Here is a 13353-nt window from a genome sequence, read left to right as displayed (position 1 = left end):
GATTCACTCCCCAAGTGACCACAATGGCCCGTGCTGCATTGATCTGAAGCCAGGAGCCAGGAATCTCCTCCAGGTCTCCCACATAGGTGCAGGGTCCCAAGGCTTTGAGCCATCCTCACTGCTTTCCCAGGCCACAAGCAGAGAGCTGGATGGGAAGTGGAGCTACTGGGATTAGAACCAGCGCCCATATAGGATCCTGGCGCGTTCATGGCGAGGACTTTAACCACTAGGCCACGCCGCCAGGCCCTATACCCAAATTCTTAAAACAAAACAACTGTTAACTAAAAAATTATTGTTTCCATCTCAAGAGTTATGTTCTGTATGACTTATAAAATCATAAGATATTACACAAACACTTCTGCAATCACAACTGATACGAGGGTGGGGAGTTGCGGGGTGGCATCACGCCACAGCAGTTATGCCAACACCCCATGTGAGCAGAAGTTTTGAGTTTCCGGGTTCCACTCCAATCGAGCTCCTTCCCACACCCCCAGGAAGCCTTGGAAGACGACCCAAGCACCTAGGCCCCTGTCACGCAAATAGGAGACTGCTGAAATTCCAGCTCCTGCCTTCAGCCTGGCGAGGCCCCAGCCACCGTTGTTATCTGAGGAGTGAATCAGCACAAAGAAGATCTCTCCCTCTCTCTCTGTTAACTCTGCTTTTCAAATATAAAATCAGACCCTAAAATGAATATAAACGGCTTATTTTAACTAAACTGGCTCACTAGTAAACCTATCTAGTCCGTACTAATTAGTATTCTTAGTTATAAAGCTCAATTATAATACTCCAAGAGGACATACAAGTATTAAGTTAATGAAATTTCTTTTTTTAAAAAAAATTACTTTTACAAGCTTTATTGTTATTGGAAAGTCAGATTAAACAGAGAGGAGAGACAGAGGAAGATCTTGAGTCCGATGATTCACTCCCAAAGCAGCCACAATGGCTGGAGCTGGGCCAATCCAAAACCAGGAGCCCAGAGTCTGTTCCAGGTCTCCCACGTGGGCACAGGGTCCCAAGGCTTTGGCCTATCCTTGACTGCTTTCTCAGGCCACAAGCAGGGAGCTAGATGGGAAGTGGGGCCACCAGGATTAGACCCGGCGCCCACGTTTAAGGCAAGGACTTTAGTTACTAGGCTATTGCGCTGAGCCGAAGTTTATGAAATTTCAATTACAAATGCTTATCTAGGACCCAGTGCATGTCCAGGCTGTGCCACTTCCCATCCAGCTCCCTGTTTGTGGCCTTGGGACCCTGCACCCATGTGGGAGACCTAGAAGAAACTCCAGGCTCCAAACTGACTCAGCTCTGGCCACTACAGCCATTTGGGGAGTGAACCAACATAAGAAAAATCTTTCTGTCTTTCTCTCCATAAATCTGATCCGCCTTTCCAATAAAAATATATAAATCTTAAAAAAAAATTTACCTAAGAAAACTACCAGGACTGACAGAAATATTGAGTAACTGAAAATAATGTGGACAGCAAGGTGACAAGACTAAGCAATTTTATCTAGTTAGTGGACTTAGTATTCAGTTAGTTAAAATCTTGATTGTGAAAGCCACAGAGCAGAATATAAAACTATGTCTACTGTAACGTATTATGTATTTTACACTTACTATGGAAGACATTCAGATGCTAAACATGACTTCTCAGTCTTTTTTCCTAAATTGCATATTACTATGACAACAAAAATCATTTAAACAATTATAAATTAACACTAAGCTAAATGTCACATTAATTTTCTCTGAAAAAAATAACCTGAGATTTTCTTTTAAAATTGTAAATGTTAACACTTAATGCAAAAAACAGAAAAAAAAATTCACTGGGAAACAAGTTTCCAAGCATTCAGTTTAGCTCCTTCCTCAGTTACAACACAACTTGTTAAGATATTCTTTTTCCCTAGAAACACATGTACACAAATATATGTAACCATTAACTTTGTTCACTTTATAATTCACTGAATCCGTTTAACACACATAGGAGGGAGGTATTATTATTTATCATACCCATGAAACTGACACAAAAAGAAACATACACAGCTGTACATACATACTCCGAATTATAAATGAGAAAAACCTAGTGTTGTCAGCCAACTGACCTGTTCTCTTGGAGGCTGTCCCATACCATAACACATAAACAATTGCACTCCTTCCCCACCTTCAAGTAATCCATCTTATGTCTCTATCATTATGCAATAAGCTCCCTACTAATGAATATTTAGGATGGCTCCAGCATACAATTACAAATAAAGCATCAATGATTATCCTTCTATCTGTCTTTGCACACAAGTGCATGTTTGTGGAAGATAAACTAATCGACTGTGTGCTCATTTTCAAACACAGAGCAAATATAACTTAATAAAGCCGGCTGATATTAGACTATGTGTCTACCATGAAGGGTGGGACTCATAATGAAGACTACTAATGAATTCACATTGCTTTTAATTCTATAACCTGAGTTATATTCAAGTCATAGATTAAAGCATTAATAGCTTTTCCTAATAACAATGAAGTATGACTTGATTTTCAAAACTAAATCATCTATTTAAATATTTCTGGTAAATTCTCATCTCCTTTACAATAATGTTTAAAATTAAGATAAGTTTGTACATCCCTAACGTTCCAATAAAACATCCCAAGAGCACAATGGAGTCAATACCAATGGAGTCAGCGTCCCTGCAGCTAGCTCAGCGTACAAGTACCTCTGTTCCTGACTGCCAGATGACCAAAAGGAGCCCAAGGTACACTGAGTAGAAGCTGCAAGTCTCAGAATGTGAGCATCAACTGATACAAAAAATTAGTTTTGGTAAATATTTTAACTTTCACCCAGTTAACTAGAGACAAATTTCAGAACTTGGTGTCACCCAAGAAAAAGAAAACAATAGCACTGGACAACAAAAAGTTCCTTTTACTAATTAGTGTGTAAGTGGTAAGAATTACAAGACAGGGAAATGAAAAACTGAAACCTAAAATCTTGGAGATACCCTGGAGTTTTTGTATTATCCTTTTTTGCCCCTCACCACAAATTACCCTTTCTTTTTATTTGCCTTTACCTTCTAGGAAAAAAGAAGACTTTTATTCAACATTACAGTGAAAGTTTAGTTGAACAATTTAAAAATACTGCTTAACCAAAGCCTGTATTCAGCATTCAGGGAATGTTGCACATGGAAGGATTTTAGACATCTATTTATTTTAATTAATACCACGGTGTTTATTATTATTTTAATTTTGTACTGTGAGAGGTAGGGACACAGAGATTCAGACACACAGAGAGAAATAGTTTGCATCAGCCGACTCACTCCCCAAATGTCCACAGTTACGGCTGGGTTAAGACTGATGCCAAAGCCAGAAGGTTCATCCAGGCTTTCCACACGGGCGGCAGAAACTCAATCACTTGAGCCATCACTACCGTTATGCAGTGTCTGCACTAGTGAGAAGGCTGAAGCAGATTTCCTACGTGGGTTGCGAACCCAGGTGCTTTGTTATGGGACTCACTGCTTTAACACTCATGCCAGATGCCTGCCCCTGTTTCTGAGCCAACAGCCCAGCGAGGGCTGCTGTGGGTATTTCTGAGGTCAATTAAGAGAGATAATGGCTCTCTGTCTCTCAAATTAATTTTTGTCAATTAAATAAAACAGATGTATTTGTTTTTTAATGATAAAAAGTGTATTGAAGTTCATCTTTTTCCTTTAAAAGATATTGTTAAGGAATCGAAAGACAAGCCACATATTGTAACAAATTTTTACCTTCCATTACCTTTACAAGGACTTGTTTTGGGACCAGCACAGTAGCCTAGTGGCTGAAGTCCTCATTTTGCATATGCCAGGATCCCATATGGGCGCCAGTTCGTCTTGGCTGCCCTACTTCCCATCCAGCTCCCTGCTTGTGGCCTGGGCAAGCAGTCCAGGACGGCCCAAAGCCCTGGGACCTGTACCTGCTTGGGAGACCTGAAAGAAGCTCCTAGCTCCTTGCTTCAGATCTGCTCTGAATTACTAATAATATCTATAAACTCTGCCCTATGCTGGGAAAGAGACCACTAAAAAAAGGAGTTAGGGCCAGCTTCATGGTGCAGAAGTACCACATGTAGTGCTGGCATCCCACTGGGCACTAGTTCAGCTGCCAATTGCTCAACTTCCAATCCAGCTCCCTGCTAATGTGCCCGGGAAAGCAGTGGAGGATGGCCTGCATCCTTGGGCCCCTGCACTAATGCAGGGGACTGGAAGGAAGCTCTAGACTCCCGGCTTTGGACTGACCCAGCTCTGACCATTGCAGCCTTTTGGGAAATGAACCAGCAGATGGAAGATCGCTCTCTTCATCTCTTTCTCTCTCCATAAATCTGCCTTTCAAATAAAAATAAATCTTAATAAAAAAAGAAAGGGAATAACTAGAAGGTCCATAAAAACCTCCCTAGGGGCAGGTGCTGGGGCCCAGTGGGTTAAGACACCACCTGGAATACCCACAGCCCTATCAGAGTGTCCCAGCTATGCAGATCCCAATTTCCTGCTGATGTGCCACAGGAGCCCCAGCTGTAATTCCAAGCTCCTGGCTCAGTCTGGCTTCGCACTAGCTACTGTGGCCAAGTGGAGAGTCAATCAACAATACAAGACATTTCTCTCTACCTCCTTTCCATCTCCTCTCAAACAAACAAAAAAGTTGCCTAGTTTACACAATGAACATTAAAAATCACAAAACATATTGTCATATTTATTAGAAATTACAATTATGGAAAACAGATAATACAGACATTTGAAAGGGCAATATGACATGATCTAATACCTAACTACAAAACATATCACACACATAGCAAATTAGTTGATATCTTAAGAAAATACTGGCATGTAAGTGTAGGTAAGAAGGTGTTTACTACATATTTTAGCCCTTATCTGTAATGTCCTTGTAAGACTGGATATTCATCCAGCAACCAACTATGCACAAATGTACACTGACTCTGAACTTAAATGCGAGACTATCCAAGAGGAACAAGACCAGACGAATGTTTCAGCTTCTAAAAGGCAGGTTTTCCTTAGTCATGTACTACTTCTGCAAGTAAGACACAAGAAGGCAATGGTAGGGAGCTTAATGACAAGACTGTAATTTTTTTTTTTCTAGTGTAAGGGTAAGAATGGCAGAAAAGGCTAAGCTAGACTTCTCAAAATTCTTTCAAAGGTAGCAGGAATTCTGAAATTAATTTTGAAAATGTTAAATACTATATCAGAAGAAATAGTATACATTCCTAAGTTTCTTACAATGGCTCAGTAAATAGAATGTCTACTATAAAGAGAAAAGGACTAGGTGACTGCCAAGATGATCGAGCTCTACATGCAGACACCTTACCCACTCTAAGCAGGAGAAATTCGGAGTTGATATATGTCACAGGCAGAGCTATGAAGAGAGAGACAAACAACAGACAGGTTTCTTCCATCTGTTCCCCAACTGGCTGCAGTCGTCAGGGCGGAACCAGGTCCAAGCCAAGAGCCCCTGCCCCCGGCCTCCTGAGCACGTAGGCCGCCTTCCGCGTTCTTCCTGGATGCACTAACAGGAAGCTGGATGTGAAGCCAAATATCCAGGCCTCAAACGGAAGCTTATCTCACTATGCCACAACAATGGCCCAGTAGTTAAATTTTTAGTTATTCTTAGTAAGCCATCATTTTTCTGGAACAAATATATTGTTATTCTTACCTGAAAAGCATAAATACTGTAGCAGGCATCAAGAAAATTTCATTACAAGCAATGAATTTCAGAATATTTTGTTGATTAGCACTTAATTTATCCAAGACAGATCTCAGCAGAGGTAAACTGTTAGAGCCCTTTGCCTAAAACAAAAGAAATAAATATTATAAACAAAGCATTTTTAATAGCTATAATTGTCCCCTAGTATCTGTGAGGGACTGGTTTCAGGAATCCCCAATAACAAAATGCAAATATTCAACTTTGTTACATCAACAAGGCACAATATAATCTATACACATCTAAATCTATGCACATATTCACATATATTTTTAATCAAACCTAGATTACTTACAGTTCTTAACACACTGTAACTGCCATATAAATTGCTGTTAAACTGTTACTGTTTAGGAAATAATAGCAAGAAAGTCTGACCATGTTTTAGGCCAATTTTCTCTCTAATACCTTCCTAGATGGTTGGTTAAACCCATGGATATGGAAATCAAACATGGGGACCAACTGCATTGTATTTCTCAAGATTAAAGGTTGTAGAACTAACACAACTAACAACCAGTTATCTGACGATGATTGTATGTAAGTTCACAAATAACTTAAGGACAAATTTTCCTGCTTTAGTTTGTGTTTTTAAGAAGTTTAAAAAAATACCTGAGTTTAGTAAAAATATTGGCATTCTTAGATGCTCGTTTTTCTTGAGACATCAGATGACTTCAGCCAAAATGGTAATTACTCTCTCCAATAAAAACAAAATTTTGACTATTCAGTAACCAAAATTATAAATATCTGCGGCTCCAGCTAACCAACACTAGAGAGCAGTTACTCACTTTCTGCCAACATAAATCCTGGGGAGCAGCCAGCAGTGACGGCTTTAGTGATAGCTCCCAGCTTGGGCCTTCGCGGGAGTGAGCCAGTCAACTGGAGCGCTACGTGGCTCTGTGCCTGTCTCTCTGTCTCTTAAATGAATAAATAAAAATTTAAAAACAAATCAAGAATAGATTCAATGATTGTTGTGGCCCAGGAATTAAAGAAAAAGACCAATACAAATAAATTTGGAAACTGCAATTCCTGCAGTAAGTCATCTGGCACAAGAAGTCAGCCTTAATGTCCCGAGCAAGCACTTGAGAGCAGTGGTCTGCCACCAGCGTGAGTCGCCACACTGCACTTAGCCGGCATGCTAAACACCACCACAACAAAACATCCCTGCCAGCTCACCAAACTGGAAGGACACATGCTGCTCAAAAACCGTAAGAGATTTATTTCAAACTTCAAGCATTCCTCCAAGAACTAGGGGTAAGTCTGAGGTATCCTTCATCTACACAATGCACTACTTTGTGAAACTTCAACAATAAGAACTGCCAAAACTTTTGAACTTTGAAATCACAAATAGTTTATAACAAGTTTGTAGGGAAGTCTCTGCATGACCAATGACTCAGAACTCAGTCATATCAACCCTAACCCAGAAGTCAAAGGAGCAGCATCACTGTACTTACATCAAGGACCTTTCTCGTGTATGTGGCTGCATGAAGCAAAGAGAACAACAGGACTGGGAAAATACTCACTGTAGAAAACAATTAAGGACAACATTCAAACGTCATCAGGAACTTGGTCAAGTAGGCTTTGCATTATGTCCAAATACACAGATGTGAAACATTAGTGAGTTCAGTGCAATAGCTTTTGTGTTACTTATGTATATTTTACATCAAATAAAGTTTTGTAATCTATAAAGACAGAAGTAAACTAATTCATTTTAAAAAATGTGCAACTGTTTTCATAAAAATTAGCTTTAAAAAATTCTTTTTCAGGGACAGCATGTTGGCTCTACTGACTAATCCTCCACCTTCAAGTGCTGCATCCCATATGGGCAACAGTTCCCATCCAGCTATTATGGCCTGGGAAAGCAGTAGAGAATGACCCAAATCTTGGGAACCTGCACCCACATGGAAGATCCGCAGGGAGCTCCTGGTTCCTCCTGGCTTTGCATCAGCTCTAATCCTGGTGGCCCTGTTTCCCATCCAGCTCTCTGTATGTGGCCTGGGAAAGCAGTCAAGCATGGCCCAAAGCCATGGGACCCTGCACCCAGGTGGGAGACCCGGAAGAGGCTCCGGGCTCCTGGTTTCGGATCAGTATGGTTCCAGCTGTTATGGTTGCTTGGGGAGTGAACAATTGACAGATGATCTTCCTTTTTGACTTTCCAATAAAAAATTTACTTTATTAATTTCCATTTGTTCCTAGCTCACTGAGAATTAGGAAAGAGCTGAGGAACTTTTTTAAAGCCAGAGACAACTGGGCATTTTCTCAAAGATATGAATAAGTTAAATCAAAATATTAAATACTAAAGTAATTTATACATAGGCTTGTGCTTTGAATCTGAGTTTAAAATATCCATTGCTAATACAGAAGCTTAAGAGACAAGAATAAAAGTTAAAAATTCCCCAAACAAGTCTTCCAAGTCTAGATTTCGCATTTTAAAAGAAATTCGGGGGTCAGCAAAGTGGTTTAGCAGCCAACGCTCCACCTGCAGCACCCATTTCCTCTATGTGTGCCAGTCCGCATGCTGGCTTCTCACTGCTCTTCGCCGATACCCTGGGAGAACAGCAGGATGGCCCAAGGCCCACGAGAGATCCAGAGGAATAAACCAGCAGATGGAGGATCTAGTTCTTTGTCTCTCCCTCTCTCTTTCTGTAATTCTGACGTTCAACTGAAATAATCTTAAAACAAAAGAAAAAACTTAGTATTAAGAAAAAATTCTGAAATTCTTACACTAAACATTATCTTCTTTCAAATGAAATACCAAAAGGCAATATATAAGCATTATGGAACGCCCTCACTGTTGAGTCCTTCCTGTTGCTTAGCTGACAACTCCACTGTAAAAGCAGCAGAAAAGGATACTTGTGACCGGGTAGGAGTTGACAAAGATGAGGGAATATAACAGGTAGTGGCAGCTGTCCTCCAACAAGGCCTGGGCCAGGAACGCTCGGCTGAGCTGGAAGTGCGGCAGCCGCTGGTGCAGCCTCAGAGCGCTGGTGAGTGCGTTGGCCAGCAGAGCCCGCTGGTAAAAGCTGGCTGCTTCATGCAACCTGCAAATTACCAGAGAGGGTGTCAGGAGACACACACAGCAATCACTTCTCTTCCTCCTCTGTGAATTGCATCATGATTGCACAACACCTAAATCATTTAATTGTCAGTACAAATACATTACAACTCTATCCTCTCAGCAGTATCCCCTTACAGACATAAAGCAGCAGCTCTTCTTGTCAGGTTAAAAGAAGCCAAAAATTCATTTCCACCCCACATATCCATTCTCTTTAGATGTTCAATGCAATGCTCGTTTCAGAAATCATGAAATGTAAATTATTCCTCCAACTGGTGTTTCTAGCTTGGTATAAGGGGATTTGCCCCTAAATCACTTTACAGGTTTTTTTTTTTTTTAAACAATTCTTACACCTGAAAGACAGTTCAATGTCAAAGGCAGAAATATGCACAATACATACCCAAGAAGTGGCAGAACAAACAACGCAGAGCAGTACACTGTGAACAAGCGAGAAAGCCACATGGCAGTGTCCAGCTTATTGGTCATCATGAATTGCTACATTTAAAAAGAAAAATATTACAGTATACATTATGTTAGGAATGAAGATTATGTAGCCTCATTCCTATTCTAAGTGATTTCATAACTTCAGGACACTTTTTTTCAAATCACCAGTTGAAAACACAAGGAATTGTTTCACTATCTGCCCGATGGCAAGTCCAAACACCTTAAATTCTGATGTGGAAGGAACAGAAGTATTTAAATTAGCAGAAATAGAAAATTATTGGCTGACATTTTTTTTTTTTTTAAAGATTTATTTTTATTATTTTTTCATTGGAAAGGCGGATATACAGAGAGGAGAGACAGAGAGGAAGATCTTCCGCCCGATGATTCACTCCCCAAGTGAGCGCAACGGGCCGATACTATGCCGATCCGAAGCCAGGAGCCTCTTCCGGGTCTCCCACGCGGGTGCAGGTCCCAAAGCCTTGGGCCATCCTCGACTGCTTTCCCAGGCCACAGGCAGGGAGCTGGAAGGGAAGCGGGGCTGCCGGGACCAGAACCGGCGCCCATATGGGATCCCGGGCGTGCAAGGCGAGGACCTTTAACCACTTGCGCCACCGCGCCGGGCCCGGCTGACATTTTAAAAACAAAAATTCACTAGGGAAAAAAGTCCTGAATGGAAATTCAGCTGATTGTCTTGTGCTCTTTCAACATGTGGAATATAGTCTTCATCTGTTTTAAAACAGTGTCAAATAAAATTAATTGCTCTCAAGAGAGCCATAATGCCTACTTTTAGAAAAATCACAAATCCAAATACGTAGGGTCTCAGAGCAGAACAAGAGGGCACTGAAGGAACAGTTTGGACCAAACAAACCTTTCCAAGAAAAAATACTAGCGTCACTGCTGAATCCAGCCTGCGGTCAACGTGCCTGCATATGCAGGACCTGGGCTCAGAGCAGGTGCAGAGCACGGCTGTCAGCCGTCCCATGGCACCGTTCCCCTAAAAGCTCCCCCTAAGTTTTACTCTTGGTTCAATAGTACTAGACTAAATTCCCACAATATAATTTTCATCTCTTTTTTCCCTTCATCTTATCTTTTCCTTTGCTATTTTTTTTTTTCCCAATACACAGTTCGTTACCATCAGGGCAAGAATATAAAAATCTGTTCCAGCACTAAAATACATCAAGTACACAAATTTTTTAAAAAGGTGGAGGGGTGGCTACACTTTGTTTACCACAATGTAATAAGTCGTTTTAACATCCAGCTCCAATTCAAACAACCATACGAGCTAGAATATAACCAAAGTCCACACAACATAGGTCTCCTCCGTAAGCAGCAAGGACCCAACACACTTGGGCCACCTTCTACTACTTTCCCAGGTCCGTTACAGAGAGATGAAGTAAAGTGGAACAGACTTGGATGCCAGTTCTGCAAGTAGTGGCTTAAACCACTTGCCCCACAACACCATGCCCCTAAAATTCAAGTTTGTCTTAATGTATGTCTTTTTAATCACATGCCATATAATATCAGAAATAACCTGACTTATGCTTTGAGGCATGACATACTGTAACTCTTAAAATGTTCCATTTCTCTACAAATATTCTCTTTCGTCTGAAATTTAATTTTAGAACATTCTCTTTAAAATGTTTAGGGGCTAGAGTTAGTTGTTCAGTCTTTTTGGGAACTGAACAAACAGATGTTAGACCTTTCTCCTTTGCTTTGCCTTTCAAATAAACAAATCTTTTAAACATTATTTTTAGGAAAAAGCTCCTGACTCTGGCTCCAGCCCAGGCCAGCCACTGAGATCAACGGAAGCGCTCTCTGAAACCGAACCTTCCAAATAAACAAAACGTATTGCTTTATTTTATACTTAAAAAAAAAAGATTTAATTCTAAATGAAAGGCAGATTTTACCAAGAGGAGACAGAGGTTTTCTCCCATTGGTTTAATCCCTAAATGAATGCAACAGTCAGAGCTGAGCTGATTCAAAGCTGGGATCCAGGAACTACTTCTGGTCTCCCGCATGGACGCAGGGTTCTAAGGGCTTGGGACCATCCTCTGCTGCTTTGCCAGGCAATAGCCAGAGAGCCGGATCAGAAGTGGAATAGTCAGGAGCTTCTGGGTCTCCCACCTGGGTCCGGAGTCCCAAGGCCTTGAGCCATCCTCCGCTGCCATGCCAAACCACAAGCAAGGAGCTAAATGGGAACTGAAGCAGCCGGGACGAGAACCAGCGCTCATTTGGATGCTGCTTATGGGGTGGAGATTAGCCAGTTAAGCCACTGTGCCAGCCCCTAAGACTAAGTATTTTTGCTCAAAAGTCTTTTGTTGAAGATTCATTGACATTTCTGACTTGAATACTTTATTCACTTTCAAAAGTATAAACCAGGGGCCCCGTGCGATAGCCTAATGGCTAAAGTCCTAGCCTTGCATGCCCGGATCCCATATGGACGCAGGTTCATGTCCCGGCAGCTCCACTTCCCATCCAGCTTCCTGCTTGTGGCCTGGGAAAGCAGTGGGGGACAGCCCAAAACCTTGGGACCCTGCACCTGTGTGGGAGACCCAGAAAAAGTTCCTGCCTGGCTCCTGGCTTCGGATCAGCTCAGCCTAGAGCTTGCGGCCACTTGGGGAGTGAAGCAGCAGATGGAAGATCTTTGTCTCTCCTTCTCTCTGTAAACCTGGCTTTCAAATTAAAAAAAAAAAAGAAGAAGAAGAAGTCTTAAAAAAGAAAGTATAAATCAGGGTTGAGAGGCAGGTCTAAAATGTCGTGTAGGGGAGGCGGGGGTCTCATCAATCTTTGGGGCTGACATTTGAGTCACTCCTCCCTATCAGTGTCTTGAAAGACAAAACAAACAAACATACAAATAAAGGGAGGAGGTGGACAGGGGAGCTGCTCTATGCACTAAGGTAGAGCCAGCAGACACCACTACAAACCCAGGAGGAGGAGGCCATTTCCAAGGACGACTAGAGAATTCTGTTCGGCTGGTACAATACATGTACAAACACGTGATATCTTGTGTAACTGCACCTCCGTGTGGGTTAACCACAGAGACTAACTCTCAGAATGAAAAAGTGTGTATAGTGAGATGGCACAAAAACTTTCAAAAAAAAAAAAAAAGGAAAAAGTGACCTGCCCAAATCATAAGCCCACAGGGTTTAATATCTAGAGTGGGCAGGGGCTTAGCCGAGCCGTTATGACCTCCACACGCTACATCTCAGCGCCAGGGTTCAACCCCCAGGCCTGGCGGTTGCTGGTGACAGCTCAAGGTGGGTGCCTGTCCCCCACGTGGGCGACCTGGCTGGCTCCCTTCCGTAGCCCCCTGTATAAAACAGTAGCGTACAGAGTGCCTCCGGGACAATAAACGAATAAGCTGCAGATCAGCAGTCTAAACGTTTAAAAGGATCATTTCCAAAAGCGTAAAGGGCATTCCTGCTTCAGAAGCAGCGTAGGACAAAATGCACCAAGAGGGGGAGAAGGGTCGGCTCTAGGGTCTTGGCCTAAGAATTTCCATAGAATGGGCACAAAGCGGGCCGACACGCGCTCGGGCGGCTCCGGGGTGCGCACCACGAGGCGTGGGCGTCCCCGCACGACCTCGGTCACCCTTGGGCCCCCGGGGCCGATCGGAGGGCGGGAAGGGCCTCGTCTCCGCGACTTGGAGCCGAGGGGCACCAGCTGCGGGCGAGCCAGCGGGGGCTCGGCGCTGTCCCTCGGCCTCTCCACGCCCACCCACCCCCGATCTTCCGAACGCCCGCGAGCTCCCGGCTCGCCTTCCTAACCCTAAAGCAAGCCCGACGGCCCGCTCACTCACCACGGCGCCCGCCCCTTGCGGGCCGTTCGGGGTCGTGTCGGCCATGGCGGTGGGCCGCCGGCTCGCCCAAGGGGACGACAGAAAGGGCCGAAACGCCGGCAGCCGGGCTCCGACCCCGGCTCGCCGGCTTCCTAGCCGCCCTGCCCGACCTGCGAGCGCGAAGAGGGTCTCGCCGGGCCGGGGCAGCACAAGGCTCCGAGGACACGCCGCAGCTGCCGTGAAACACCGGCCCTCACGGACGCGAGCACCGACGGCTTTCCAGAAAAACCGACGGGAAGGCGGAGCTTCCGAGTGTGGCCCTAAGGGGCAGCCCTCACACAAGGCCGGCTCCCGGCGAAGG

General features: G+C 43.4%; 1 protein-coding gene across 2 annotated transcripts in view; it reads right to left on the bottom strand.

The window, feature by feature from the left end:
• Positions 1–13353, bottom strand: part of TMEM33 (transmembrane protein 33) — a 19603-nt gene extending 6250 nt beyond the window's left edge. For both annotated transcript variants that reach the window (XM_040965791.1, XM_040965792.1), the window contains exons 1-5: positions 13014–13353; positions 9171–9265; positions 8569–8756; positions 7170–7237; positions 5674–5807 (exon numbers count right to left, since the gene is read on the bottom strand). In XM_040965791.1, coding sequence (XP_040821725.1) covers positions 5674–5807; positions 7170–7237; positions 8569–8756; positions 9171–9265; positions 13014–13058 — 530 coding nt within the window. In that variant the 5' untranslated portion in view covers positions 13059–13353. The remainder of the gene's footprint in view (positions 1–5673; positions 5808–7169; positions 7238–8568; positions 8757–9170; positions 9266–13013) is intronic.

The sequence above is a fragment of the Ochotona curzoniae genome, unplaced genomic scaffold (assembly GCF_017591425.1).
Source record: "Ochotona curzoniae isolate NIBS_2020 unplaced genomic scaffold, NIBS_Ocur_1.0 scaffold_4505, whole genome shotgun sequence".
NCBI classification, from domain to species: Eukaryota; Metazoa; Chordata; class Mammalia; order Lagomorpha; family Ochotonidae; genus Ochotona; species Ochotona curzoniae.
The sequence above is the reverse complement of the archived record's forward strand: the minus strand, read 5'-3'. Positions and strand labels throughout refer to the sequence as shown.